The sequence below is a fragment of the Podarcis gaigeae genome, assembly GCF_964106915.1.
Source record: "Podarcis gaigeae genome assembly, chromosome: 12".
Lineage (NCBI taxonomy): Eukaryota > Metazoa > Chordata > Lepidosauria > Squamata > Lacertidae > Podarcis > Podarcis gaigeae.
Window position 1 is genome coordinate 350,432 of NC_139688.1, and position 26,935 is coordinate 377,366.

Below are 26,935 nucleotides of genomic sequence, written 5' to 3' on the forward strand. Positions count from 1 at the left end.
CCACATGCCACACTTATGCCCCCTTTTCTGCCACTTTCCTGCTGAGTTTTTGTTTTTTTTATTACACTAATGGGTGACCTACAAGGTGCAGATATGTCTCAGGCACAGATCCTTGCAGACCCCAAACCTGGCATTCTGCTTCCACAAGGGTCAGCGGAGGGGAAGATGCACAATCTTTGGGGTAGGCGAGGGCAGGGCTGGTCCCTGGGCAGAGCACCAGCAGAAGGCCATGATCCACCGCCCGACACGTACCTGGCAGGAGGTCCAGGGCCACCGGGTGAACCACCAGGCGGAAACGACTGCGCTTCCAGTGAGAAGGGCTGTTGAAGACCTCTGTGCCGACCACCTGGGAGTCCACGCAGAAAGTGTCGCAGGCGGCCTGTGGGGAGACGAGGGTCAGGAGGGAGGGAGGGAGGGCTTGCTCTCTGGGGACTCTTGGGAGGGTTCAGGATGGTGGGGCTGGGAGGGACCCCCAGGGATGCAGGACACACACTTGGGAAGGTGGGGCAGAGGAACATTGCTGTGGGGCTGGCAGGGATGGGGCACCTTCTCCCTCTGCTCAACGTGGAGGGACAGGGGCTTCCACCCCAGCCAAGGAGACCCCTGAGCAAGCAAGTGGTGCCATTCCCCAGCTGACCACCAGGTGGCACCAGCACCCCACACTCCAGACCAGCAAAGCTCAGCATCCATTCAACTGCACCAGCCCCTCCAAGGAGGATCTGAGAGGGGAGGGGCTTGCAAGAGGGGAGGGGCTTGCAAGAGGGGAGGGGCATCTCTAGCAACTCAATATATCCAAAAGGTCAGGGCTTTCCAGCAGTCCCCAAAGAGGCACCCTCCTCCCTCCCTCCCTCCCTGTCCATCCACACCCACAGCAAAAAGGGATTGTGGCGCAGGACATGAGAAGATCCCGGGGGGGGGGGGGGCTGGATCAGGCCCATGGCCCACCTGGTCCAGCCCCCTCTTCCCTCAGTGGCCAAACAAGCAGGATTCGAACCCAAGAGCAACTCTGCCCTCCTGTGCTTTCCAGCAACTGCCCTTCAGAAGCCCTTCTGCCTCCGACTGGAGAGGCAGAGCTCAGCCATCTTGGCAAGGAGCCCCCAGGGCCCCCGCCTCCTGGATTTGTCTGTGGGGCAACGTGGAAGGGCAGCCGGCGGGAGACCCAGTCAGGATTTCCACAAAGAATAAAGCTGGCCTCTTAAATGATCACGACAATCTTGCTGCCCTCTGCCCATTCAAGAAATTTATTTAAATATGGTCTTGTTTAGACAAACCTTTCCAGATGCTGATTTGAATCTGTTTTAGTGCTTTATATTTTAGTGTGAGAAGTGAGGTTACAGGGAGCCAGGCAGAGGGCCTTCTCGGTAGCGGCACCCGCCCTGTGGAATGCCCTCCCTCCAGACATTAAGGTAATAAACAACTATCTGACTTTTAGAAGACATCTGAAGGCAGCCCTGTTTAGGGAAGTTTTTGATGTTTTATTGTGCTTTTAATATTTTTTTGGAAGCTGCCCAGAGTGGCTGGGGAAACCCAGACAGATGGGCAGCGTATAAATAATAATTTTTTTTCAAATTTTGCAAAAAAGAATTTGTGGTTTTATCTTTGAGGTTTTCATTTTTTGTTTTTTGTGGTTTTTTAAACAATTCAAGAGGCATATACATTTCATGATAAATAAATAAAATACTCCTTTGGAGCCTCAAGCAGCTTACTCCAGAGTAGGAAAATCTGCTTCCTGCCTTGCTCGCTCGCGCGCTCTCTCTCTTTCTCTCTCTCTCTACACACACACACACACACACACACACACACCCCTCTACCTTGCAGATCAATTGTTGCTCTTGACTCCCAAAGCGCTCCCCCCAATACACACAACGCCCCCCTTGCAGGGCGGCCACCTTGAAGACGTCCATGGCCCAGGTGCGGAAGGACTCCTCCTGGCCGCAGAGCTCGTCCCCCTCGCCCATGGGGAGGATCCGCTCGCCCCCCAGCTCCTCCAGGCGCGTGTCCACGGCGTGGGCAAAGGCACAGAAGTGAAGGTAGGCCCGGGAGCCCAGCCCAAAGACGGCAAACCTGGAGAGGAGGAGGAGGAGGAGACAGGCGGGTGAGGGGGGCGGGGTGGGGGGCCAGGCTCTGCCCCCTCCCTCAGGAGTCAAGAGGCCCTTTGCCAGCCAGAAGGAGTCTGCAGCTCAGAGGGACTCTGCTAAGCAAGTCCCAGAATCCTAGAAGGTCGAGCTGGGGGGGACCCCCAGGGCTCATCTAGTCCACCCCTGCAATGAGGAACCACAGTTCAAGATCAATCTCTGCTTTAAAATCTCCAGTGAAGGACAGCCCTCCGCCTTCCAAGGGAGCCCATCCCACCACCCAGCAGCAGCTTTTACTGCAAGAAAGTTCTTCCGAATGGGCTGAGCTCCCCTGGCAGCCTTTGGCCCAATCTTGCTCAGTTACAAAACCCACACGGCCTTTTTCTTTCCCATTTTCATAAATCTGGCTCCTCCTCCCACTAATAAACGGCCAATAAACTTGCTCTGTCCCAAGAGCTTAGGGGAAAGAATGGTCCAATAAAACAAAACAACTGTTAAATTTTAATATGGCCTGTGTTGAATTAAAGTTTGGTCTGGACCTCCTGAACTCGGCCCATTAAAAGCCGGTCACGACAATATCAATTTCCCTGTGCTCAGCTCAGCACCAGCCCTCCTGCGGCTGTGAAGTCCTTTTGTCGCTCAGCTTCCCGGCATTTCAGCGCAAAATGTCGCCCAAGGAGACAGACGCCCAGGCGCTGCCCTGAGAAGTGGGGCTGGGCTCCAGCTCAGAGGGCAAGGGGAGGAGGGGGCTTCTGGCCAGCCTGGCTAGAGGGTCAGAGGCGTTTGGTACATTTGCATCTCAAGGGCTGGGGAGGGGGGAGATGATGGCTTGGCTTCTGCCAAGGAGGAAAATGCAGGTTTTGCCAAGCAAGATCCTGGCCTTTGCAATGGGTCCCGCCAACAAGGAGGTTCTGCTGCCCAGCTGGGCATTTGTGCCATTGTGGGGCTGCTGCCCTGATGAAGGTGCAGGGAGATGGCGGGTGGAGGCCTGGGCGAGGCATGGCTGCGGCACCCTAAGGGCCGCCATGGAAGCTCCCTTCTTCTGTGCGTCCTGCCCCAGAAGCAGGATCCCTGCCTGCAGGGCTCTGCTCTTTGAGGAAGCAGGATCCGACCCTCCCTCCTTCCTGGGCACCTTACCGGAGGGTTCCCAGGGCACCTGCGCTGTCCGTGTTGCTGGATGCCCTCCTCTTGGTCTTCCACGCAGCTACTGACGCGTCGGATTGAGAGATGCTGTTGAAGCGCATCTTGTAGCTCCTGCAGGGAGAGAGAGGAGAAGGGGCAGCAACCACCACACCAGCTGCCCCCCCACCAGCCCCCACCTGGTCTGCCTCCGCAGACAATTCTGAAGCCCAATTGCTGGAAACCCTGGGAGGAGAGGGGCTGTTCTCGCACTCAGGTCCTGTCGCAGGTTTCCCTTGGGGGCATCGAGTGGACCATCCAATGATTCTCTGACTAGATGGGTGTATGGGCAATCTTTTCTGGAAGATATTTGTACAGTGGATCTCTCTGGATACATAATTTTTGGGCTGCGAAAGCGCAAACCCAGAAGTATTTTTCTGGGTTTCGCTGCTTGTACATGCGCAAAGCACTCTGTGCCCAGCTCACGTGCACAGAAGCGGCGCCTCTGATTATGGATTTTTTGGGGTGCACACGGACCCCCAGAATGAATTAAATTCATATCCAGAGGGTCCACTGTACTTTGAGGAGATAGTGATCTAGCCTGGTCCTCCTTTCCTGCCTCTGTTTCCTTCCCCCCTCTCTCTCTTGTTCTGCTCTTTGATGCCTGAGAACAGTCTTTAATTTGCTGGAAGGAAGGGATGATGCAGAGTGTTAGACACTGTCTGGAGGAATGTCCGGGATTGGAAGAGGGGGATAGCTCATGAATAATCTGCACCCGCTAGTGGGGCAAAGCACAGAGGCTAACCAGCTAGCCGTCTATAAATCAGATGGTTTAGGGGCATAGTTTGAGAAGCTCGTGCATGAACCCATGGCCGGAGGGTCATGCAAAAAACTGGAGACTGCCTGGAAGTCACTTTGCCACTTCTTGAGGGCTCCCCAGTGGCAGATCAAAGTGTTGCTTGGTAATGTGTATAATGCTTGCTGTTTAGAATAAAAGCTTTAATCTTCTCACTTGTGTTTGTACTGCTTCTGAATCTAATTTTAAAAGAACCACCTTGCATTGGGCACGACAGTGGGCCCCCTAAGCACTGCTCTCCTTTTCTTTCCAGGGAGGCGTCAAAGCTGAGAGGTGCCATTCTTGCCTCCTCATCACTGGGAGAAGAGGATGCTGGACTAGACTGGCCTCCTGTGGCCTGATCCTGCAGGCTCTTCTTATGCATCCAGGGACAGAGATCCCAGCCCTTCCTTGGGGCCAAGAGGCGCTTTCAGCTGGTGGCAAGTGAGGACCTGGGACCAGCTGCACAGAGGATGCTCTGTCTTGGGGGGGGGGGCAGCAGAGAGAGGCAGGGTGAGGCCAAAGTGCCTTTCATCTGCGATGTTCCCTAGCAGCTTGATGCACCGGCCTCATCCCGTACCCGGGTCCAGGCGCCAATCAGAGCTGCTTCCCCCGTGGGCATCAAAGTTCATTAGCTCCGTAGATTATGACACTAATGAGGGCAGGCATCAAAGGAAGGGGTGCCCTTTCCTCCAGGCAGAAAGACACCAAGTCGAGGTCGTGGGTGGGGAGGAGGGAGGTCAAAGAAGCAGCTTTCAGCTTAAAGAAAAGAGACGTCCAGGGGCCGGGAGCAAAGCCCAAAGGTCTGGAAGACCCTTCGACTCTCTTGCCGAGCGGAGAGGGCAGCCAAATCCTGGCAGATCCACAAGACACCCTTTGCCAACCTGCCACTGTAACCCCCGAGACTCGGAGTGCGCCTGCAAAGTCACAACCGCCTCCAAGTTGCTTCCTCTAAATAAACTGCAAGAGAGGAAACAGGCAGAGCGAGGTTGTGGGGAGGAGGGTCTGGATCCGCAGGAGAGGAAGAGGCAAAGGAGGAAAGCGGAGCTTCCTTGGGGTAGGACTTACTTTTGAAGTTCAGGCTCGGAGTCTGCAAGGTAAGGGCAGGACATCTCCATCAAGGCGCGGGCAAATCTCTGCGGGGAGAGAGAAAAAGGCAGGGAGGCAAGCAAGTGAGGACCCAATCCAAGCAGATGGTCTTTATCAGTGATTGAATTTATATACCGCCCTGAACCCGAAGGTCTCAAGGCGGTTCAGAACGAGGGGCCAGGGCTCAATTCTGCTCAGACAGGGGAGGTGCAACGGTGGTGAAAAGGAGAACAGTTGAGCAGACGTTTAGAAGTACAATAACTGTGCCACAAATTCCAGGCTCTGCTCATGAGAGAGCCAATCTGAGAAGGAGCAGCTCATCTATTATTATCGTTGTTGTTGCTGCTGCTGCTGCTGCTACTACACTTGTATAGCTCCCAGGGCAGTTTACACCATAAATGACCACAAGCTACGTAGTAAAAACAACCACAAACCCAATTCCCCCCTCCCACAACCCACTGAAAAGGGCGTCCTTCAGCCCCAGACCTGAAGTGGGCCATGAAGGCGCCATCTCCCCTGGCTCCTCAGCAGCCAGGATCAGGCCTTTCCTGCGGCCACGCCAACCTTTCAGAGCTCCCTATCCCTACTCAGATCAGCCAGGCTCCAGTTCCACTGCCTTTCGAAACATCAAGGAGGATTTTTAAGCAGAGGCTGAGCACCCATCGGTCAGGGATTCTTCAAGCTCTGCTTCCTGCATCACAGGGGGTTGGACTAGAGGACCTTTGGGGATCCCGGCCAACTCTATGATTCCAAATGGAGATTTTTATCTCAGCCTGGATGTTCTGCATTTGAAATTGCTTTTGTATACATGCCTTTAATGTCAAATCACTTCAGGGGGAGCAGACCAGACCTAAGTCAGCCCAGCACTGAGTGGGACCCCAATTTTCGGGAGCCACCCCCCACCCCTAGAGTTGGAAGGGACCCCGGGGGTCATCCAGTCCAACCCCTGCAATGCAGGAGTCTTTTGCCTCAATGGGGGACTCAAACTCGTGACCCTGAGATGAAGAGTCTGCTGCTCTACAGATGGAGGTATCCCAGGTCCTCAGCGCATCCCCCGTGCCCCCCCCCGCCCTACAAAAAAGACTTAATCAGAGCAGCGGTTTGCAGAACAGCACGATAAAATTCAGAAGAGGAACAATTAATTGCAGATTTATTCAAAATCCAATTAAAACCACTTAGTTTTATTTATTCAACAGAAGAAAGGCCATTTTATCCGGAGACACCAGCTTTTCGAAGTCTGATGGTCGTTTACACCTCCAGCGCCCCCCCCCCATGCAGGAATTGCAGTGAAAGAATCCCTGATAGGTGTCAGCCCAACCCACCACCCAACGGATCTGGATTTAGGTTCCAGTACATGCCAAGGGTGCCAGGTTGAGGGAGGCTGCCCCCCCCCCGGGCAGAGCTTTGGACTCTCAGCCCCACTTGGGAGTCTCAGGGAAAAGGGGGAGAAGCCAGCGTCACCTCGCCATTCTCGGGGGGGTCTCCGTTGCCAAAGGTGCTGGTCACCACCAGGACGAGGGTCTCGTGCTCCAGGGAAACGACGTCATATTCGTCCATGCAGACCACCTGCCGGGAAGCGCCAGGGGGGTCAGGAGGGTGAGGGGGGCCTCAAATGCTCCCACCCTCCATTGCCCCCCCAAGGGGCAGCTTGTGAGCTCGCTGGAGACCTGGAGCCAGGAGGGCTCTGCTCTGCCTGCTGCATCTGGAGACAGCGAGATGCGCCAAGCATCAATTGCGGGAACAGGGCTGGATGGGGGGAGGGGCTCCTGGACACACGGTGCAAAATAATAATAATAATAAATCAATCTATATTTGTACAGGTACCCACTGAGAAGTTCCATAAAAAGAAACTCTACCAGGAGGAATTACTGTGGAAATAAGAAATCTTTAGCTGGGGGCACCAAATGTTGAGTCATATCCCCAAAGTCGTGCTCCTGGGCTTGATCCTGCTTGTGGGTTTTGCTTTGGGGCCCCTGTGAAAACAGGATGCTGCACCAGGTGGGGACCCTTAGGCCAGGCTCTTCTCTCCTCCAGGTCTCCTCATGTTCTCACGAGTGAAACCTCCAGCACCAGAGGCAGTCTATCTTGATCCCTAGGTTCTTGGGGTATTTGGCCACTGTGAGACCAGGAGGCTGGACCAGGGGGGCCACTGCCTGATCCAGCAAGACTCTCCTTATGTTCTTAAAGTTGACCTTGACCCCCCCCCCCGAAGTCAATTATTGCCTTCAGTGGAAGTGCTTTTTTGCAATATGTGTCTCTTGGAGACAAATTATATCTAATTTCTTTTTTGCTATTACACACACTTCAGTTCCACCATGAGTCTTGCCAATCACAGGGCAAGAAACATGCCGCTGCTGCCACACTTAGTCTGGGGAACTCCTTGCCACCTTGGGGGGGGGGGGAGCATTGCCTCGCTTCATGTGCTCTGTGGGCATCAGGAGGCAAAGGGGCAGTGAGACCCACCCCAGCTGCTGACCCCCACCCCCCGCCGTGCGCTGGGCCCACCTGGGGGGCAAAGGAGCCCTTGAAGAGCTGCTTCAGCTTCAGGGCGTAGGCCTGTGACTTCCCCGTCTCGGAGGCGTACAGGATCGTGGCCTTGACCCTCTTGGCCATCACGTGGCCCATCAACTTGGCTGAGATCTTGACCGCTCTGCAGGGGGGGGGAGAGAGAGCAGGACAGGAGGACTCAGCCCAGCCCAGGGCAGGGGGGCGTGCGGAAGGAAGGGGGCAACTTCCCCAGGGCCAACCCTGCCCAGGCCTGGACAGGCCGCTGGGGATGCAGAGCCAAGCAGAACAGAATTATTAATTGATTGATTGGATTATTCTATTAAATTTGTGTCCCACGCTTCATCCACAGTCTCAGGGGGCTCACAGTATAACATTACAAGACCAGACTGCCTGCTGTGACTGCCTGCAGAGGCTCTCCAGGATTTGAGCAGGGGAGCCAGCCTCTCCCAGTGACCTGGAGATGCCAGCAGGGCTCAAACCTGGGAGCTTCTGCATGCCAAGCAGATGTCCTGCCCCCCAGCCACAGCCCTCAATGGCTCATCGCCCTCCTGGCTTGAACTTATTTGCACTCTTCATCTGAGGGCCCAGTCGCAAAAGCTCAGCGGCGTAGCGTGGGTTGTCAGCACCTGGGGCAAGGCAAGCAATTTGCGCCCCCTAACCCCTAACCATGCTCATTAATACTGACGGCTCTACTCTGGGGCAAACCTCGTGGTGACTACTGCCCTCCGTGGTGTTGTTTTTGCAATTAAAGGACCCCTGCCTCAAATAAAGCATCTTGGGGATTGGGGACTGGGATTTGCCAAGGGAGCTGGGAATTGCAGTTCAGTGGTGGGTCAGGGGAGAGGGTCCCTTCCGCATCTGGGTGCCGCGGGCCCCTTTGCGCCAAGACGCGCGTCTTTGGGCGTCGAGGCGCAGCCTTCTCGGTCTCCCTCCCCGGCCCGGCTAGCCCCGACGCGGCTTCTTTCTGGCGCGGAGAGGGGGCTTCTTTCTGGCGCGGGGAGGGGGCGCCTCTGGGGCCAGTGCGTTGGCCGGCCTCCGGGGCGGGTGGACGGTCTTGGCGCACAGGCGGCTCCGGCTGGGCGCTTCATTCGCCGCCAGTGGCGCGTTTGGCGGGCTACGCACGTCCAGACAGCGACCCGAGCCTGGGCGGCGTGGCGCTTGGTGCCGGAGCCTCCGCCCGCAGCGCCCCGTCGGTAGACCCGGCCGGAAGGAGCCTCGAGCCGGCTGTCGGACGCGGCTGAAGCAGCCAGGGCGGCATGGCAGGCAGCGGCTCCTCGGCGACTCCGGAGGCAGCGAGTGCGCCCCCCCCCCAGAAGTTGCGCCCGGTGCGGCCGGCCCCCCCTGCACCCCCCACGCTACGCCACTGCAAAAGCTCCCTGTGCTGCTGCTGAGAGGTATCTTGCCCCTGAGCATGTCCAAAGGCATCTGGGCCAGGGACCAAAGAGGCAGTCTTGCTCCCTTTCTCACCTCTTCCAGGGCCATGCTGCACTCTGCACATGCTCTGAGCATTCAAAGCACCCAGGAAGATTTCTGAGGAGGTGCTAGAAGCATGTTCTTGCCTCTGTTTCTTCAGAGGAGGGCTTGGAATTGTGTGCCCCCCCCCACGAAGCTGCCGCCCACCCCCACCCTAGTCCTGCCTCAGAGCTGTCAAGAAACAGTGCTTCCCACATTGCAGGGGGTTGGGCTAGATGACCCTTGGGGCTCCCTTGCGACTCTACAATTCTTATTCTAGGGCACGGCTGAGAGCCCTTTGTGCTGATGGAATGACCCACTCCCTGCGCTCCCACCCTCCAAGATGCGACCCACTTCCTCCCCCCACAAGGACCTACTTGGCAATCTCCTTGAAGGTCTTCTTTCGGGTGACAGTGGTCCCTTTGGGGATGTAGGTTTTCCAGGGGTCGCTCTGTGGGAACAGCATGGGAATGAGGAAGCAGGACGGGGGACGGGGGTCTCAAGCCTTGAAACGCCTCCCCCCCACCCCAGAAAAAAGGCTTCTTTTGCAAAGCAGCTCTCATTGTAACACTGCAGCTAGCAGCGCCCCCAGTGGCAGCCAAGCAAACTGCAGGGTGACAACAGCCTTGCATTCTTTGTATATATAATGTCTTCCTATACGTACAGTATGCTCGCAACTTACGAAGGTTCTGTTCTGGGGATTGTGTCTAAAGCCAAAATTGCATTTAGTGAAAACACATTGGGTGTAATGGCAGGCAGAATTGCCAAAGTATTTTTTCCTGGATGCCTGGCCCCTGTTTTGTTTTATTTTGCCACGTGCATAAAGTTGAATGTGAACAAGTAAAATGTGTGTAAGTTGTGGGCTTAGTGCATCTATATTTATATCTATTTGTGTGTCTGTACAGAAAATCCACAATAACCTTCCTTTTAAGTTGCAAAGGGATGCACTCTGCTGAACTCACAAACGTGGGGAATAAACAGAAACTCTCCTAGAATTTTTTTTCTTGATTTTATAGGATTTGGCATTCCTTTTAGGGCATATACAGCCAACCTCGTCGCCAGCCTGGCGAATCTGGAACTCGACTCGATATTTGGATCACGCTGACATCCTTTCCTCAGACCTTGCTATTCTCCTTTATCAGTTTGTTTTCCATCTTTCAATTTCTAACTGTTACTATAAATATTCTCTCTGTTTTACATAAAAACTAAAATGAAATGCAAAAGAACTTTATGCAAAAATGTATATATTGCAAAACGGGTGGTTCAGTTAGATCATTCATGGTTACCAGCAACAGATCTCCCCCCTAAAAAGGACAGGGATCCTGGTTAAATGGGGGGGGGGAGAGATGTGAGCTGGCATTTCTGTGCCCCTGACATCATGGAGATGCCTGTAGGAGGCGCTCCTGGGCACAAACACCTCCTCTCCGCACCCCTTTGCCACCCAGAGGGCAGGCAGCACCTCCCCATTGGCAGCCTCTTCTGGAGCCCCTGGGGGGGTGAGGGGGGTCTCACCTGGTACCGGAAGAGAGGAGAGAGCTGGTAGTTGACCAGCTCCTGGTGGAAGACGGGGGAGAGGCTGCCGGAGATGGGGGGCACCAGCCAGACCCAGTCGGAGGGGCAGCCCCCGCGCAGGCGCTGCTCGTTCTCCAGGTGCTTCATGAAGGAGTCGGCGATGGCGTGGTGGTCCACGATGGTCACCTTGGCCAGCTGCAGGCAAGAGGCAAGGTCAGGGCAAGGCGGGGAAGCCGAACCCCAGCCCCCTTCACCCAAAAGCCTCACGAGAAAGGGTCCCAGGTCCAATCCCTGGTGGGGGCAGCACCAGCATCTCCTCGTAGGGCTGTGGGGGGGGGGTTGAGATTCCTGCATTGCAGGGGTTGGACTAGATGGCCCTTGGGGGTCCCCTTCCAACTCTCCCATTCTGCACCCCCACTGCCTGGTGCCCAGGAGGGAAGAGTAGCTGAAGGCGGCTTCCTTCCTCCGCGCTTCTCCACCTCCTGGCTGTGTGGACCTGGGGACCCCCCACAGGGGGGAGCTCAATCCACGCTGAGCTCAAGAGGCAGCCAACACTCTCAGAAAGGTCCGCCCCCCCCTCCAAAAAGGCCCAAAGCCCAGGGAATCCTGTGTCTCTGGAGGGAATCCTCTAAGGGGGCAGCGTTTGGAATATTTTCATATAGAGAAAAAGGAAGAAATAGGCGACAAAGTAGATGCTTGTAAAGGGATGCCTTTCATGAAAAACTGGAGAGAGGAAAGGTTTTCTCCCCCGGCACCAGAACTTGCGGGGATCCCAGGAAGCTGATCGCAGAATCATAAAATCACAGAATTTATAGAGCTGCAAGAGACCCCAAGAGTCATTTAGTCTTATGCTCTTACCCAGGAAGGGGGGCTGGCGGAGGGTGAATTCCCAGCAAGCTCTCTTCCTCCTCTTCCTCCTCCTCCCCTCCCCACCTGCACCTCACTCCCTTGTCTCCCTACCCAATCCATCACCTGGAAACTGTGCAAAATGGCCACATTCATCTCCACGGCCGCCTTGTCCTTCCAGAGGGAGGAGGTCGTCTGGGTGTCCAGCCCCATCTGCTCAGCCACCTCCTGCAAAGACACATTTCGGGTGGGGGGGGGGGAAGACCTTTACGCTGCCTGCGTGGAAGACGCACCATCCAATCTCAAAAAGCATATTCTTCCTAGTTAGCAGCTGAAGGGGTTAAGACCATAGAGCTGCATTGCTGATAGGCTGGCTCAGACCACAGAAACATAATTGGTAGAGAAGGCTCTGTGTGATGTCACTTCCCCTCCTCTCTTGGGAGGGAAGAAGTAGTTCCTGTTCTTTCTCTCTCTTCTTCTTCTCAACCATCCAAGGGAGCTGATGTCTCTCTGCTTTCTCCAACTTCAGGCACATGCCTGCAGCTGCTTTTGCTGCAAAGTCATATTCTACCTGCATTACTTTTTACTGCTGTTGCTGCACAAATGTTGGATTAAACTATATGTTTTAAATTTATTTCTCAGTCTGTAGCCTGTTTCTTTGATAAACGGGGAAACTAAAGGGGGAGATGAGCCTAACGCCTATTTCCTGTGCTTAAGATGGGATTTAAACTCTGCTGAGAGGCCTTTCTCTCATGGGAGAGTCTCCAAAAGCCCTGTATTTGCAGCCACGTTGTCTCAACCCACACCTGTGGGTCTCCAGAGGGATAAAATATAGTCAGCATATTCCCTCACCTGCCTAATAAAACCTACCAGCCTGCTCCAAGACCAGGGGCTCCTGGCAATGGGGGCCCTGCCCTGCCCTGCCCTGCCCTGCCCTGCCCTGCCCTGCCCTGCCCTGCCCTGCCCTCCACACTCGGAGACAGCAATGCTTCTGGAACTGCAGGGGAGGAGAACTGGGCTCGGATCCGGCCTGCGCGTTTCCCGCTGAGGCATCAGGTTGGCTACTGTGAGAACAGGATGCTGCACCAGATGAAACATCGGCCTGCACCTGCAGCCAGGTCTCTTGTTATGAGTGAAACCTCCAGCACCAGGGGCAGTCTATCTAGACTCCTAGGTTCCTATGGGTCTTCGGCCCCTGTGAGGACAGCATGCTGGGCCAGATGTACGGTGTTAAAGGAAAATATTATGAAAATGATGTATAGATGGTACTTAACTCCTGTAAAATTAGCAAAGATTTATCACAAGAGTGATAATCTCTGTTGGAAATGTAAAGAAAAAGTACCTTTTATCATATGTGGTGGTGAAAGACTTATGGGAGAATGTTTAAAATTAATTGAAAAAAAATGTTGAAATATAGATTTATTAAGAAACCAGAGGACTTTCTTCTTGGAATAACAGGTTTGGAATTGCCCAAGAAAGATGTTAGATTGTTTTTGAATGCCACAACTGCTGCTAGGATTTTGTTAGCCAAAAATTGGAAAACACAAGAAGTGCCAACAGTGGAGGAATGGCAGATGAAGACGATGGACTTTTCGGAGCTGGCCGACCTGACCGAAAGAGTCCGCGACCAGAAAGAGGAGGAGTACCAGGAGGAATGGATGAAATTCAAAGACTATTTAGCTAAATATGTCAAGATAACTTAAATAGAAATACTTGCAAACACCAGATTGGCTTAGGATTTAAATATGTGATGTTATAGAATAATACGTTTAAAGTTAATATGATAAGAAAGATGTTAATTGACTAAGTAAATTTTATGAGAAATTAGTTTTGGAAAACTGTTGCAATGATATACATTGAAACTCAGCCAGGGGGACTCGAGGAAGTCACCTAACAATGTTAATAATAGTGGAATAATTATAGTTAGGATTTATGTTTGTTTATAAATTTGAAAATCAATAAAAAAAACATTGGGGGGGGGAACAGATGCGCCAGTTAACTCTTCTGTCCTGTATCAGTCATGGCCGGGGTAGCGGGGGGGGGGAAGGGGGACAGGGCAGAGGGGCTTCCCCCGGAGGACCCCTACCTGCAGGAGGTTGTAGCGCTGGGAGTCACAGAAGTTCCTCATGCCGATCTCACAGCCAACATACCAGCCGCTGAAGGGGGCTGCCGGGAACTCCAGGCCCCCGATCTCCAGGAGCATGTTTGCCACCGCAGGGAGGGCGTACCACCGGAGGCCCAGATCCTTGAACCACTTGAGCCTGGAAGAGGAAGGCAGGTGTCAGAAGGGGGAGCTGCAATTCCTGCCTTGCCGGGGTTGGACTAGATGACCCCTGGGGTCTTTTCCAACTCTTCAATTCTGCGATTCCATGAAAGTCCTTGGCAGCCTTTGGGGACAGCAAGAGCGCTGCCCTCACTCCCCCCCACACGAGTGCCCCTCCCCACACCCAGTGCCACCCCCTTTCCTGGCACTCACGTGGGGTGGCAGATGGGAACCTCCAGGACCAGCTCCCCTGGCAGGGGAAAGATTTCGGGGTCCTCGTCGGGCGCCTGGAGCAGCAGGGGGAGGATGTCAAAGCGCCCCCCGGGGGGCCGCCAGCCGTACTGAACGCAGACCTAAGGGGGGGGGGAGAGACTGGTAGGCAAGAGACCCCCTGAGCCCACCCGGAAACAGCAGAGAGAGCCGTCCATGGGGGGCAGGAAATCCCAGGGGAGAGGGGCAGCCTTCGGCCACTGCAGCAAAGCCAACCAAGGGTTTTGTGTGGCAGGATCCTCAATGGGCCACAGCAAGCGCTGGGCAGCTGGAGAGGCAGGAGAGAGGCGCTGTGGGAAACCTCAGAGGCACCTCCAGGACCCCCTTTTGCTTTTCTTGAAGGTTGGGGGTCACAGAGCCTCCTTGGGGGGCTGCTCCCCATATCCAGAGTCAGAGGGAAGGGCAGATTGGCTTTGGGAGGGGGGCAGAAAGCACCCAGACGGGCAGTTGGGCAACTTACTTCATTTAATAATTCTGTTGCTTTATTGCATAAAATTTATGCACCGCTTGATTGTAAAGAGAAAACCTCAAAGCAATTTGCAAAAAAGCAATAAAATTGTCACTAAGAAAAACCAGCAATGATCATTTAAAGAAATCAAAAAGTTAAAAGAAAACGCACAAGGCAGATTAAAATTCACATCAGCTTTCTAAATCACATAATCATAAAGCTGGGAGGGACCCTGAGGGTCATCTAGCTCCACCCCCTGTAAGGCAGGAATCTCAGCATGTGGTCCCCCATGCAAGTAGAATCCAGACCAGACCTGGATTAGCTTTGCAAATGTGCTAGCAATTTTATTGCTGCACCATTACACAGACGTGTTAAAAGAAAGTTTTTAGCAGGTGCCAAAAAGAGTACTGTGAAGGCGTCTGCTTGGTATCAAGAGGCAGGGAGTTCCAAAGTGCAGCTGCTGCCACAATAAAATACTGAGTTCTTACAACTGCAGAACAGGTAACAGTGGCAGTTTTGCCGATCAGGTGGCAAATACACGCTCAGGCATCACTGTAAATTGGTTCTACACAGTGGCGTAGCGTGGGTTGTCAGCACCCGGGGCAAGGCAAGTAATTTGTGCCCCCTAACCCGTGGATTTGCGCCCCCTAACCCATGGATTTGCGCCCCCTAACCCTAACCCCCAGATGTTGTGCCCGGTGCGACCGGCCCCCCCTGCACCCCCCACGCTACGCCACTGGTTCTACAGACTCTAGATCAGAGCTTTTCAAACTTTTCACGTTGGTGACACACTTTTAAGACATGCATCATTTCACAACACAGTAATTCAGTTCTACTAGCAAACCTGAGGTTAAACTAACCCCTATAAGAGATATGGACACATATTGTGCAGCACAGCTACACACTGCAGCCAACGCACGAATGTGTCGCGACAGAGTTTGGAAAGCTCTGCTTTAGACATACGCTTAGCAATGCCTTGGACTCTGCCTCTTGCAAAGGGCAACTGGTGCAGATCTCTGAGCGGCAAAGGGGCGATGTGGCACTCGCTGCCGTCAGCAATCGCGCTGCAGCATCCTGCACTGACTGCAGCCTCCGGATCAGGCAATATATATTATTATGAAACAAACAGATGAATATTGTGAATGGAGACTCAAATGGTAGGAGCCATGAATGGCCCTGGTTGGGGGTGGAAGAGGAGATGCCAGAGCCACTTCTCACCTCCGTGAAATCCACGTTGGCCGGGTCTCCCAGGATGGTGCCGTCCGGCTGCGCGTAGCCTGCATAGCGGATCAGCTGCTGGTTCCAGACGCGGAAGTCGCCCCGGCCGGCTATCCGGTTTGGGAAGATGGTGATGGCTGAGCTGCGGGAGAAAAGCAGAGTGCTCAGCTCAAACTGGCAGCATCAGTTGTGCCACCACCACCTGCCAGGGAGGCGAAAGGGCAGCAGCCCTCCCAGCAAAGGCTGAGTCCCCTGGGCACCGGGCAGCACGGAGGGAAGCAAAAGGGGTCCCTCACCGGAGGTTTCCGCGGTTGGTGGCATAGTTGATGTGGGTGCAGAGGGAGGTGAACATCTCCTGGGCGCTGGCACAATCTCGGGCGTCAAACACCTGGAGGGGAAGAGAACAAGGAAGGTCAAAGGGTCAGGTGCCAGGAGGATGGGCAGCAAAGGCCGGCTGCTGGGGGGGTGGGCAAGGGTCACAATCTCGCCTCCTCCTGCCAAGATACCAAAGGCCCAAACATCTGCATGGGGCCAAGAGAGCAGCACATCTGGATCCTGGGCAGGAGCACAGAAGATGCTGATGGGGCCTGACTCCCCAAGCACCCAAAATGGCCAGGGCTGGGGGGCAGAAGGGTGAAGGCTATGCAAGAGAAGCCTCCCCCCCCCCCCGGGAAGGGCCATCCTAGCTCAGGGCTCCCTGCTGCTTCTGTCCCCCCCCCCCAGACGCACCTGCAGCTTGTTCCACTGGATCCGGCCCAGGCAGCGGGAGGCGTTGCGCCAGGCGTGCTTGGCCCCAAAGATCAGCTCTGCCTGCAGCAGCTGGTAGGTCCCTGTCTCCGCAATCTGCTGCTCCACCTCCTGGAGGCGCTGCAGGTGGGCCTGGGACTCGGAGCTGCGGAGAAATGGGGGGCGGGGAGGGGCTCAGGTGGGGCAGCTGCAGGGGCTCCTCCTGCCTCCCCACCTGCCCCACAGCCTGCTCTTCCCACGGCACCCCAAGTCAGGTGAGAACTGACAGCCACCTTCTGCAGACTCGGTTTCGGAATCCCTCTACCCCCTTCAAGATCATCCTGCCCCACATGCACCCCCCCAACCACTTTGAGGGGCAGAACTGGCACCACTATCAGCAACCCGTGATGCCCATTCTGCATCTGTAAGAACACCATCTTCTATTGCAGCGTCACCAATACCATTTGGAAATCCCTGCATCAGGCCAATGCCATCAATGCACAAATCTATGGTGCCACCGCACCTGGAGGACTGGGTCCGGTTCTGGTCACTTCATCTCAAAAAGGTTATTGGAGAGTTGGAAAAGGTTCAGAAAAGGGCCACCCAAATGATGGAGGGAGTGGAGCAATGGCCCTCTCCTGGGTTTCAAGCAAGGAGTCTCCCACAGCCCCGCCTGGAGACTCTGCCAGCAGGGGTTGAACCCGGGTCCTTCTGCATGCAGGGCAGGGGCTCTGCCAGGGCGCCAGAGCCTGAGAACATCCAGAGAACATCCTGGATCAGGCCAAAGGGGGCCTCTTACAGAGGGTGTCCCCAACCAACACATCAGAAGCATTACAGGGACTTGAAACCCAGTGTGGGGGTGGGTGTGTGGGTGGGGGTGTGTGCGCGCACACACACACACACACTGCACCCATTCAACCGCCCAGGAACTAACGCCTACAGCCATCTTACCGGAATAAGGCAAGTAAACCCCATTATCTGAAAAACAGAAATTCACCAAAATAGCCAAACAAATGGCTTTCTTTGGTTCCAAAGGTGATAAAGAGATTGCACAGGCAAGAAGACCTGGGGAAGAAGAGCGCGTCCTCAGGACCCCCCTCCTGACTAGCAGCCTGGGCAATATCAGAAGCCCATAGGGACCTCCATCCCAGGCGGGGGTTCACCAGGTGCAGCAGGAATAGATGGGACAACTGAATCCAGAGAGCAAAGGGAACGGAAACACTTTCTCTGGAAGGTGAAAGACGGAGTTATAATCGCTGCCTTGAGGGACAGGGGACACGGCTGGGAGACAGATTTCTGCCTGTCCCCAAACCTCCTCCTCTGACATTTCTACGATGCTTCTTGACATGTATGATGGGAAACTCTGGAAACTTTTGAAAGTGGATGTAAGCCTTTGTTTTGGCTTCTTCTATTTGCCTGCTTGGGAGTTGGAACCTTGTTGCAACAATATACAATCAGGCTTAATTGCTGCTGTTTGGCTTTGCTAACTTGGCGGGCGTCTCTTGCTTGAACCCGACCGATTGGAACCCGCAGGACCAGATCCTGGCAAAGTTGGGAAACCCTTGGGGCCCCTTAACAGAGCCCATCTAGTCCAGCATCCTCTTTGCACAGAGGCCACCCAGGAAGCTCACAGCCAGGATCCGAGCACAAGAGCTCTTCCCCTCCTGCACTTTCCAGCAGCTGGTACCCAGAAGCATCCCTCTCTCTGAGCCCAGAGGCAGGGCAGAGCCCCTCCCCATGGGGGGCTATTTATGGCCTCCAGGATCAGCCCCACCTGGGGGACCCAAAGGGGGATATGGTGCTCTTGACCTCCGGGGGGGGGGGCATCTGGCCAGGAACCAGTTGAAGCACAATCAGGGCTGCCCCCCCCCCAATATTAGGCACCAGGTTCTTCTGACGCTCATTTTCTTCCGTCCTCCAAAAGCTGGATTTCTTTTTGAGGGTGGAAATTCCCAAGCAGCCGAACCAGGCAGACAAGGTCAAAGCGGGGTGGGGATGGGACAGAGTTTGCTGCCAGACAAATGGGAACAGGGTTTGCTCTGCTGCAAAAGACAAGCGCACAGCTTTCCATTCTGCAGGCAAGATAAAGGTTTTAGGAGTCATCTGAATGTTTTTGCAAGGGGGGGGGGGGCAGCAGGCTAGAGAAAAGTTTGCTCCTGACATCAGAGGCTTCTGGGGGGACAGGAAGAAACAGCTCAGAGAGGAAAAGGCCACAGATAACATCCACCCAAGTCAGGAGTCTTGCAGAGAACAAAGAGTGAAGGCAAAGAGCAGCTCCCTGGGGCCCAGAAGGGGTGCCCCCCGCCCCCTCCCAGGCTTGTCTCCCTGCGTCACAAAGGGGGCTACTCGGGAGTAAGGGGAGGAAAGCTGCTGGGGGGAGGAAGCCTTCTTAGGAGATGGCGAGAGAGCCCTGCCTTCTGCACATTCCAACTGGTGAGCGAGGAGCCGCAGGGATCCCCCCCCCCCGTAAGAAATCCAAGGGGTGCCAACCTTGGGACGCAGCACTTTGTCCAGGCTCAGGGACGATTGACTCACACCTCTTTCGTCATAGATAAGCCGTCATGCACAGTTGTTATCTTAGGAAGGGTGGAAATCTCTGACTAGACTGTGGCATTTGGAAGCAGGTGGGAGGGGAAGCGTGTGGGGCGCAGGCATTGGGGAACTCCAAGTTCCCATAGGTCAGCCTTCCTGAGAGCGGGGGGGGGAGGGGCTTGAACCACCCGGAGGTAGCCATGGCAGAGGAGGCTTATGGCTGGGGGGGGGATCATCAGGAGTGGACTCTGCAAGGGAATCTGGGCTGCTCCCACATCACGTCCCTTAGATTGCTTTTAAAAAAATAAAATAATATTTATTAGTTTTAGACCTTACGGAAAGGAAGAAAAAAGAAAAATAGAAAAAGAAAAAAACAAAAGAAAATACAATACAATACAATAAACAATACACAACACAACATTAACACATAAACATAAGAAAACAAAAACAATTTAAAATCATACACCATACCGTTTCAATACCTTATCTTTCAATCCCTCTTTTCATCGACCTCCTCTCACCTCCCTTTTTGTATTCCGCTTCTATTAATTGTTTCAGCAATTCCTTTCCATCTTTCTCTATTTTCTGTCATATAATTATCTTAACTTTTTTTAAACCATAATACTTATTTGTACTTAACTCCTTATAACATTTCTACTAAAGCCATGTAATTTCATTCCAACTTTTTTCTAGCACTCATTAATTTTACAATATTTCTATAAATAAACTTTAGTCTTTTTCCAATCTTCTTCCACCGTCTCTTCTCCCTGGTCCCGGATTCTGCCAGTCCTTTCCGTCAAATCCACATGGTCCATCAACCTGGTGATCTTCTGTCCGAGGCTCTTAATTCTCTTCCAAGTCCCTTCTGCAGATCTTATTCGTATTTATACATGCACTTTACTTTGTCTTCTGCTGATCTTGTTCTTAATTTCCTTCCTTTGATGCTGAGGAGTAGATCCCGGGGAAGCTCCAACCTAGCAATATTTTTGCTCCTTCTCGACAGGTCAGCCAAATCTCCGTAATTAAAACTAAAGTCCAAAAGATATTTTAGGACGTGTTTCAAAGTCCCTCCAGAACTGAAGGTCCCCACAACTCCAATCTCCTCCTGACCCAAGTCCAGGTCCCAAAGGTCAGTACATCCCTGCATGAGGGAATCTATCCAACTTTCCTTCTCCAGTCCAAGCAGGGCTCCAATCCTCAGAATCTGACTTTCTCTAAATTCAATCATAGAAGGCAACAACTTATATTCATCAAATTGCCTCTGGGGCTCTCTCCACTTGTATTACGTGAGGTTCAACAACAACTTTCTCCCTCGCCTTCTCCACCTGAATAGTTTCTGTATAGATGTTCACTTTTTGTCCCAAATCAGTCACTTTTTGACCCAGATTATCAATTTTGATAGTCATCACATCCGTCTTCTGATGAAGCTGTTCCAATGAAGCACTTATCTTGCATAGTGCATTCACTATGGCTTCTTCTGTCGACATTCTTGCCAGTCCAAGGTCAATCCCTGGTTCTAACGGTTTTTTATCTCTGCAGCTGGAAATTCCCCCAGCTCCACTCCTGTAACAGTCTCAAAGGCTCCCTCTAGAGGGAAACAATTTCTATTTGTATCAATCCTTTTAAACACCGATCAAGCAACAAATTTAGTTTCAGTTTTCAGTTACTTTTACTCCTTTTTAAGCGCAGAAGGAAACAATGGAAACAATATATTTCTCTTCTTTAACTAGCTGTCAACATACATTTTATTCAGTCAATGAACTTTCCCAAAACGTCAGTCTTACTAGCAGCCCGTTTCCAGGTTCAAAGCGGTGGTAATTTATCTTTCTTCACTCTCTCTCCTGCAGGCTTACGCGATCCAGAATTTCCCCCCTCTTCTCCTGCTTCCAAGGGGGGTTTAATGATTTTAGCCGATGGAGATTCAATGCTTTGCAAAAGACTTTCCAAGACTTTAGCTTGCAGCCTCTTTGCTTCAGTCTATTTACAAAAGGGAAAGGCGGACTTCCTGTTTTAAACCTCCCCGTTTCGGTACCAAATTAAGACATTTAAAAATCCAATTTTCCGTTCTACTCACGGGTAGTTGTTTTAAGATCAAATTGTCCACAGGAAAAAGTCAGCGCTCTCTGGCAACAGCAATGCGGCTTCACTCCGTGAAAGAAGCAGTCAATTCGAAGCACTGCACCACTCACCCCACGTCGCTCTGGATCCCCGAAACCGGGTTTCCCCATGAGTAGAGGAGGCGCAAAAGGTGCCAGCCAAATCCCACGTTCACAGGCTTCTCCCGCCTGGGATTTTTAGTGGGTCCCCGCCTTCGCCGTGGCGGCCAGACCCTGATTTCCAGGAAGCAAGTTCCTCCCGATCAGAGGAATTCCGCCATTGCCGGAGGCGCCAACCCGGAAGTCTCCTAGATTGCTTCTGTGATAGGAATTTTGAGGTCTTAAAGGTAAAGGGACCCCTGACCATTAGGTCCAGTCGTGACCGACTCTGGGGTTGCGGTGCTCATCTCGCTTTATTGGCCGAGGGAGCTGGCGTACAGCTTCCGGGTCATGTGGCCAGCATGACAAAGCCACTTCTGGTGAACCAGAGCAGCGCACAGAAACACCATTTACCTTCCCGCCGGAGCGGTACCTATTTATCTACTTGCACTTTGACGTGTTTTCAAACTGCTAGCAACAGGAGCTCACCCCGTCGCGGGGATTCGAACCGCCGACATTCTGATCAGCAAGCCCTAGGCTCTGTGGTTTAACCCACAGCGCCACCCGCGTCCCTTTGAGGTCTTAGATATATGTTAAATGTCCGTAAGTGTACCAACCAAGCACGTACATAGATCAGCACAGGAAGACCGACCTGGAACCAAACTGACCAAATGTTTTCTCTACAAGGTCAAAGGAAAATGGAAAAGCCTCCCCATTGTCTTTTCCTTCACAAATCCTGTCTTAAGGGTATGTATGTGTTTGAATAGGGTGAGCCTGTGACCTGACTCGGGAACTAAGTATTTGTCATTACTAAGTATTTATCATTACAAAAGACAGGCCAGGCTCCCCAGGCAATCCAATCAAGTGACCATTAAACAGGTAACCTGTCAGACGAGATAAACAAGTCACTCAGATTTCTGTTGTAGACCACCTTTTCTGTGATGTAGGTATGCTGTTTGTGGGGGTGGTCTTGGGTTACACCCCTTCTGTGATGTATGTATGATGTATGGAAGGGTGGTCTTCAGCTCCAGGGCAGGGAATTTAAAATGTCCATATAAGAGCAGGCACACCTTGGTTCTGGGTTCCTCCTCCTTTCCTGCGTGTGAGGGGAGCACCCTGTTGCAACAGATCAATAAAGATCAGGCTTACTAGCTGCTTTGCTTCTCAATATTCTCTGGCTGGCTTCTGTTATTTTCTCCTACCAATAGGGAACCTATGTAAGGCCTCTATATGGGCTCTTGGATACCCCATAAGGGAAAAGGGCAGATTTTTTTTACGACACTTCCCCACAATTGGCTGTAAGTGGAATCACAACCACGATGCCATATTGCACTTGATATAATGCTCTGCTATCCAGCGGCACCCGCCCCATGGCCAAGACCCTCCTACATGCAAAACTACGTCCTGTTCAGCAAAAGTCTCCGGCATTATTTGTTAAAAGCTTCCACCTTGCAAGTTCTGCCCCTTTTACCATGCTAAACGGGAAGCAATGAAGGCTGCAAACAGGAATCTACTAACTAAAAGAACAAATCTCCTTTGTGGTTGAAAAAACAGGAAGCTACTAACTAACGGGGCATGAGCCCTGAAAAGCCTTAACCGCTCCCTGCAAGCTCCAAAGCAGGCAATGCTGCAATTGCATTTCACAGGAACGTACAAAACTCACCCTAAGTCAGGTCTAAAGTAGGGGAAAGGATAACAGAACACGGAAATGCCAGGCTTGGAGAACAATGTCTGGATTCTGTAAGTGGCCAGCGGATTGCCATTCCAGGCAAGGTGGCTCGGGGGCGGCAGGAGCCCCCCCCCCCCCGGAGGAGGCTAGGATGTGGGCCAGCCCCACATTGACTGAAGGGAGCCTCCAGAGCCTGGTCTGGGCGCAGCTTGGCCATGGCACCCGCTGCCCCCACCCGCCAGAGATGGGGCTGAGCAAGGCTCCCAGAGACTCACCGTTTCATGGAGTGGTAGTAGAGGTTAATGAAGTCCCGCGCCAGGGGCAAGAGCTCTTCCGTGGGGCGGGGGCCCTCCGAAGCAGCACACATCTGCTTGGGGAACATGACAGAGCCCAGGCAGCGCCTCTCATTGCACGGCACATTCTGCAGAGAAAGAGGGGAAGGGGCTGCAGCAGTGAAGGCTCCTCACTCCCCAGCCCCACCAGGAGGCTCCCCTTCCCAGCCGCAACATCCATCTCCTGACCAGCATCTGCCCTCCCCGCTGACACAGGACTGGCTGGCCCCTGAAGCCAGGCAGGGGAACCCCTGGACCCCCAGATGGGGGGGGGGCTTTCATCAGCCCAGTTGGTCTGGGATTATATGGGGCCTGGGAGCTTCAGAACATCTGGTCACCTTCTGTACCAAAAGGACACGGAAGAGTTGGAAACAATGTGGAAAAAAGCAGCCCAGATGGTCAGGGGGATGGAGTGATTCCCCCAGGAAGAAGTTTGTAAAATTATGCCTGGCATAGAGAAAGTGGGGTGAAGAGAGCTTTCCTCCCTCTCTCATAACTTGTGGACAGGCAAGGAAGCGCAGGGCTGGAAGGTTCAGGAGAAACCAAGAAAGTCCTTCTTTAGGCAGCGCCAAGTTAAACTATGGAACTCACTTCCCCAGGAAGCAGGATGGCCGCCAACTTTAAAAGAGGATTAGAGAAATGGATGGAGGAGGAGAGGGGCTACCAATGGGAAGGAGCCCCCGGGGTGGGCTTTGCCGGAGGCGGCCATGCTTCTGCATCCCTGGCGCTGCAACCCCCAGGAGGGGGAGAGAGTGGCTCTGGGGCTGGGATCCCCCATGTGGGCTTCTCTCTGGGCATCTGATTCACCTGTGTGAAAGGGAAGCTGGGCTAGAGGGGGCCCCTTGGGCCTGATCCAGCAGGGCTGGCCCATCCACAAGGCAAGGTGAAGGGGCAGGATCCTGGGGGCAGCTGCTCTGGCCTGGACAGACTGCATCGCCCACTGCGGCTGTGGAGGCCGGATCGCTTTCCTCCTCTCTCTCGATGTCTTGGGCCAGCCCCGTTCTTACGTATATTTGGAAGAGGGTGGAGCACGCAGAAGGTGAACACGTGTTGACTCACTTCCCCGGGATTCGGGTTGGGGGGCTGGGATTTGCCACGGGGCAGAGAGGTGAGCAGCATCAGCTACCCAAGGCAGCCTTCTGCCGGCTGGCTGGCTGAGGAACCCAAGGGAGGGGAGCCCCCCCACCTCGCCCCCTCCCACTCCACCTCAGAGGCCTCACCTGCAAGGTCTGGGCATTGAGAGTGTCATACAGGATGGAGCCCGTCTGCCAGTTCTTCAGCCGGGTGTACTTGGGGGGTTCGGTGGGGCGCTCAGCTGGGTGGACAACTGGGCAGCTGGAACCAGAGAATCACAGAACTGAAGAGCTGGGAGGGAGCCCCAGGGGTCATCTAGCCCAACCCCCTGCAAGGAGGGAACCCCAACTAAAGCATTCCAGGCAGGTCAACCTCAAAAGCAGGGGAAGGCATGACCCCCCCCGCCGCCGCCAATCTGCAAGCCAACCCTGAGATGATGCCCCCAAACCCAGGTGCCCAGAAAAAAAGGGAGAGTCAGGGAGGGACCCCAATGCTGGGAGAGGGGAAGGCAACGCAATCCGATCTGGGGGTGGGGAGAAAGGTTGACTTGGGGGCCCGGAGCAATGGCAGAGAAAGGAGGCAGGGGGAGGGGTCACAAAGGACACCTAGGCCAGGCCCCCTCCAGAGGGAAACCTTGTGCCCCCCCTAGAGCAGCTCAGTGCCTGCCATGCAGAAAACGGGGTGGGGGCTCTGGGCCTGTCACTCGGCCCAACCGATTCCCACAAGGCCGGGGAGAGGATTGGATGGGACAAGTCCTCCCTGGGAGGGAGAGCAGATCCAAAGGGAGGCCCAAAGAGAAGACCAGCGTGCTTAAAAGAAGGGGGATCTGGGACCAGGGGAGGGTTTTAAGCAGAGGTTGGGGGGCACCTACCAGGGATTCCCCAGCTGCAATTTTGGCATTGCAGGAGGGGCCGACTGGATGACCCTTGGGGTCCCTTCCAACACTGCAGGTCTCAGAGTCGAACAAGTGATGAAGCCAAGCTGCGGAGGGCCAGGAGGCAACCCTGGGAACCCCTGGCATGGGAGGAAAGCCCACCTAGGGAGTCCTTCCGATGCCAGCAGAGGAACTCAGGACACCTCCTCTTCCTCCAAGGGATCCCGTCTGGCTTGACCCCAGCAAAGTCCATAGAATCCTGGAATTGTGTGTTTGGAAGGAGACCCAGCCCCCTGCAAGGCAGGATTCCCAGCTAAAGAATCCCAGGCCCATCGATGGCCAGCCAACCTCTCTTTAAAAGCCTCCAATGAGGAAGAGCCAGCCATCATTCAAGGGAGTCCCTGTCACTGTCAGACAACCCAAACCCTCAGAAAACCCTTCCTAATTGTCCGGCAACACTAACGTTGACTCAGATTTTCCTTCCTTGCTGCTTCAATCCATCCGTTCGGCTCCTCTCTTCTGAAGCAGGAGAAAGAAAGCTTGCTGCGTCTTCTTCATGAGAGCCCTTCACATATCTGAAGACCGAGAGGAGATACGAGAGCCGTCTTCAGATATCTCAAGGGCCTTGACATGGAACAGGGAGCAAGCTTGTCTTCTGCTCTTCTGGAGAGAAGGACCCAAACCCATGGCTCCAAGTCACAAGCAAAGAGGTTCCGACTCAACGTCAGGAAGAGCATTCTGACAGTAAGAAGGTGGTGGGGCTTTTAAGCAGAGGTTCATAGAATCAGAGAAGGGACCCCAAAGGTCATCCAGTCCAACCCCCTGCAATGCAGGAATCTCAGCTCAAGCATCCCTGATGGATAGCCAGCCAAGCTCTGCTTACAAACCTCCAAGGAAGGAGAGTCGGAGAGGCCACCATCTTTGGAGGAAGTCTGTTCTGCTGTCAAACAGCTCTGGATATTGATGGCTTTTGTTGAGATTCCTGCATCTCAGGGGGTTGGATGAGATGACTCTCAGGGCCCCTTCCAACGCTGCCATCTGATGATCCTATGATTCTATGTCATCCCTCCATCTTCTCTTCTGCTGGCTAAACAAGCCCAACTCCCGCAACCGTTCCTTGCAAGGCTTGGTTTCCCGATATTTAAACACAGCTCTGCAATCACCCGCCCACCTTCTCCTGTCCAGGCTGGATGTCCCCAACTTCCTCAACCCCCAACAGTCCTTCTGGACTCCCTGCAGGTCCTCTCCTCTCCCACCCGCAAACGTGGCTCCCAAAGTCCCGTCCCCCCCCCCAGCCAGCCAGCCAGCCAGCCAGCCCTCTGGGCTCTCGGCTGAGGCCCCTTCTGCTATCACCTGCACTTCTTGGTGGGGACGCTTTCTTCCGCGATGGACGCCCGGTGCCTGGAGCAGAGGTCAAGACTCCAGAAGTGGGTCTGGGAGGGGGAAAGGGCCCCCGGCAGGTTCCCCATGGCGCTGCGCACCAAGTCCTGGCAGAGAGTGGCTCTCTCTGGAGCAATGTGTCGCTGGTGCCAGGAACTCCCTTTTCTTCCTGCCTGCTGAGAAAGGGAACAGTGGGGGGGGGGGGAGTGGGATTATGGCCTCGCCTTCCCCATCCGCCCAGACGGACGAAGCCGGGACAAGGGGCGGGGGGGGGGGGGCTGGGCTCCCTCCAAAAGTGGGGAGAGAATGACACACATTTAGCACCCCCACTCCCCAAATAGCAAAGAGCCAGGATGCCAAGCTGTGAGGCCAGTTGGAGGGAGAGAGAAGAAAACAGGTGGCAGACTGGGGAAGGGGAGCAGAGGGGGGTCTCACCCTCTCAGCCCCCACCCCAAACTGGAGCTCAGAATGGCCACCTGTCAGGGATTCTGGAGGTGCAATTTTTGGTAAAAATGCAG

General features: G+C 53.9%; 1 protein-coding gene across 2 annotated transcripts in view; it reads right to left on the reverse strand.

Annotated features, from left to right (window-relative positions):
- NOS3 (nitric oxide synthase 3) overlaps positions 1 to 26,601 on the reverse strand; it is a 34,433-nt gene extending 7,832 nt beyond the window's left edge. The window contains exons 1-17 of one of the 2 annotated variants that reach the window (XM_083703806.1): positions 26,391 to 26,601; positions 24,310 to 24,424; positions 23,033 to 23,178; positions 16,365 to 16,527; positions 15,932 to 16,023; positions 15,636 to 15,777; positions 13,913 to 14,052; positions 13,523 to 13,697; positions 11,563 to 11,664; positions 10,591 to 10,785; positions 9,456 to 9,529; positions 7,624 to 7,768; positions 6,580 to 6,684; positions 5,098 to 5,165; positions 3,213 to 3,329; positions 1,890 to 2,064; positions 253 to 379 (exon numbers count right to left, since the gene is read on the reverse strand). In XM_083703806.1, the coding sequence (XP_083559932.1) occupies positions 253 to 379; positions 1,890 to 2,064; positions 3,213 to 3,329; positions 5,098 to 5,165; positions 6,580 to 6,684; positions 7,624 to 7,768; positions 9,456 to 9,529; positions 10,591 to 10,785; positions 11,563 to 11,664; positions 13,523 to 13,697; positions 13,913 to 14,052; positions 15,636 to 15,777; positions 15,932 to 16,023; positions 16,365 to 16,527; positions 23,033 to 23,178; positions 24,310 to 24,424; positions 26,391 to 26,506 (2,197 nt within the window). In that variant the 5' untranslated portion in view covers positions 26,507 to 26,601. The remainder of the gene's footprint in view (positions 1 to 252; positions 380 to 1,889; positions 2,065 to 3,212; positions 3,330 to 5,097; positions 5,166 to 6,579; positions 6,685 to 7,623; positions 7,769 to 9,455; positions 9,530 to 10,590; positions 10,786 to 11,562; positions 11,665 to 13,522; positions 13,698 to 13,912; positions 14,053 to 15,635; positions 15,778 to 15,931; positions 16,024 to 16,364; positions 16,528 to 23,032; positions 23,179 to 24,309; positions 24,425 to 26,390) is intronic. The other variant, XM_083703807.1, reaches the window with a different exon arrangement.
- Between the last annotated feature and the right edge of the window lie 334 nt (positions 26,602 to 26,935).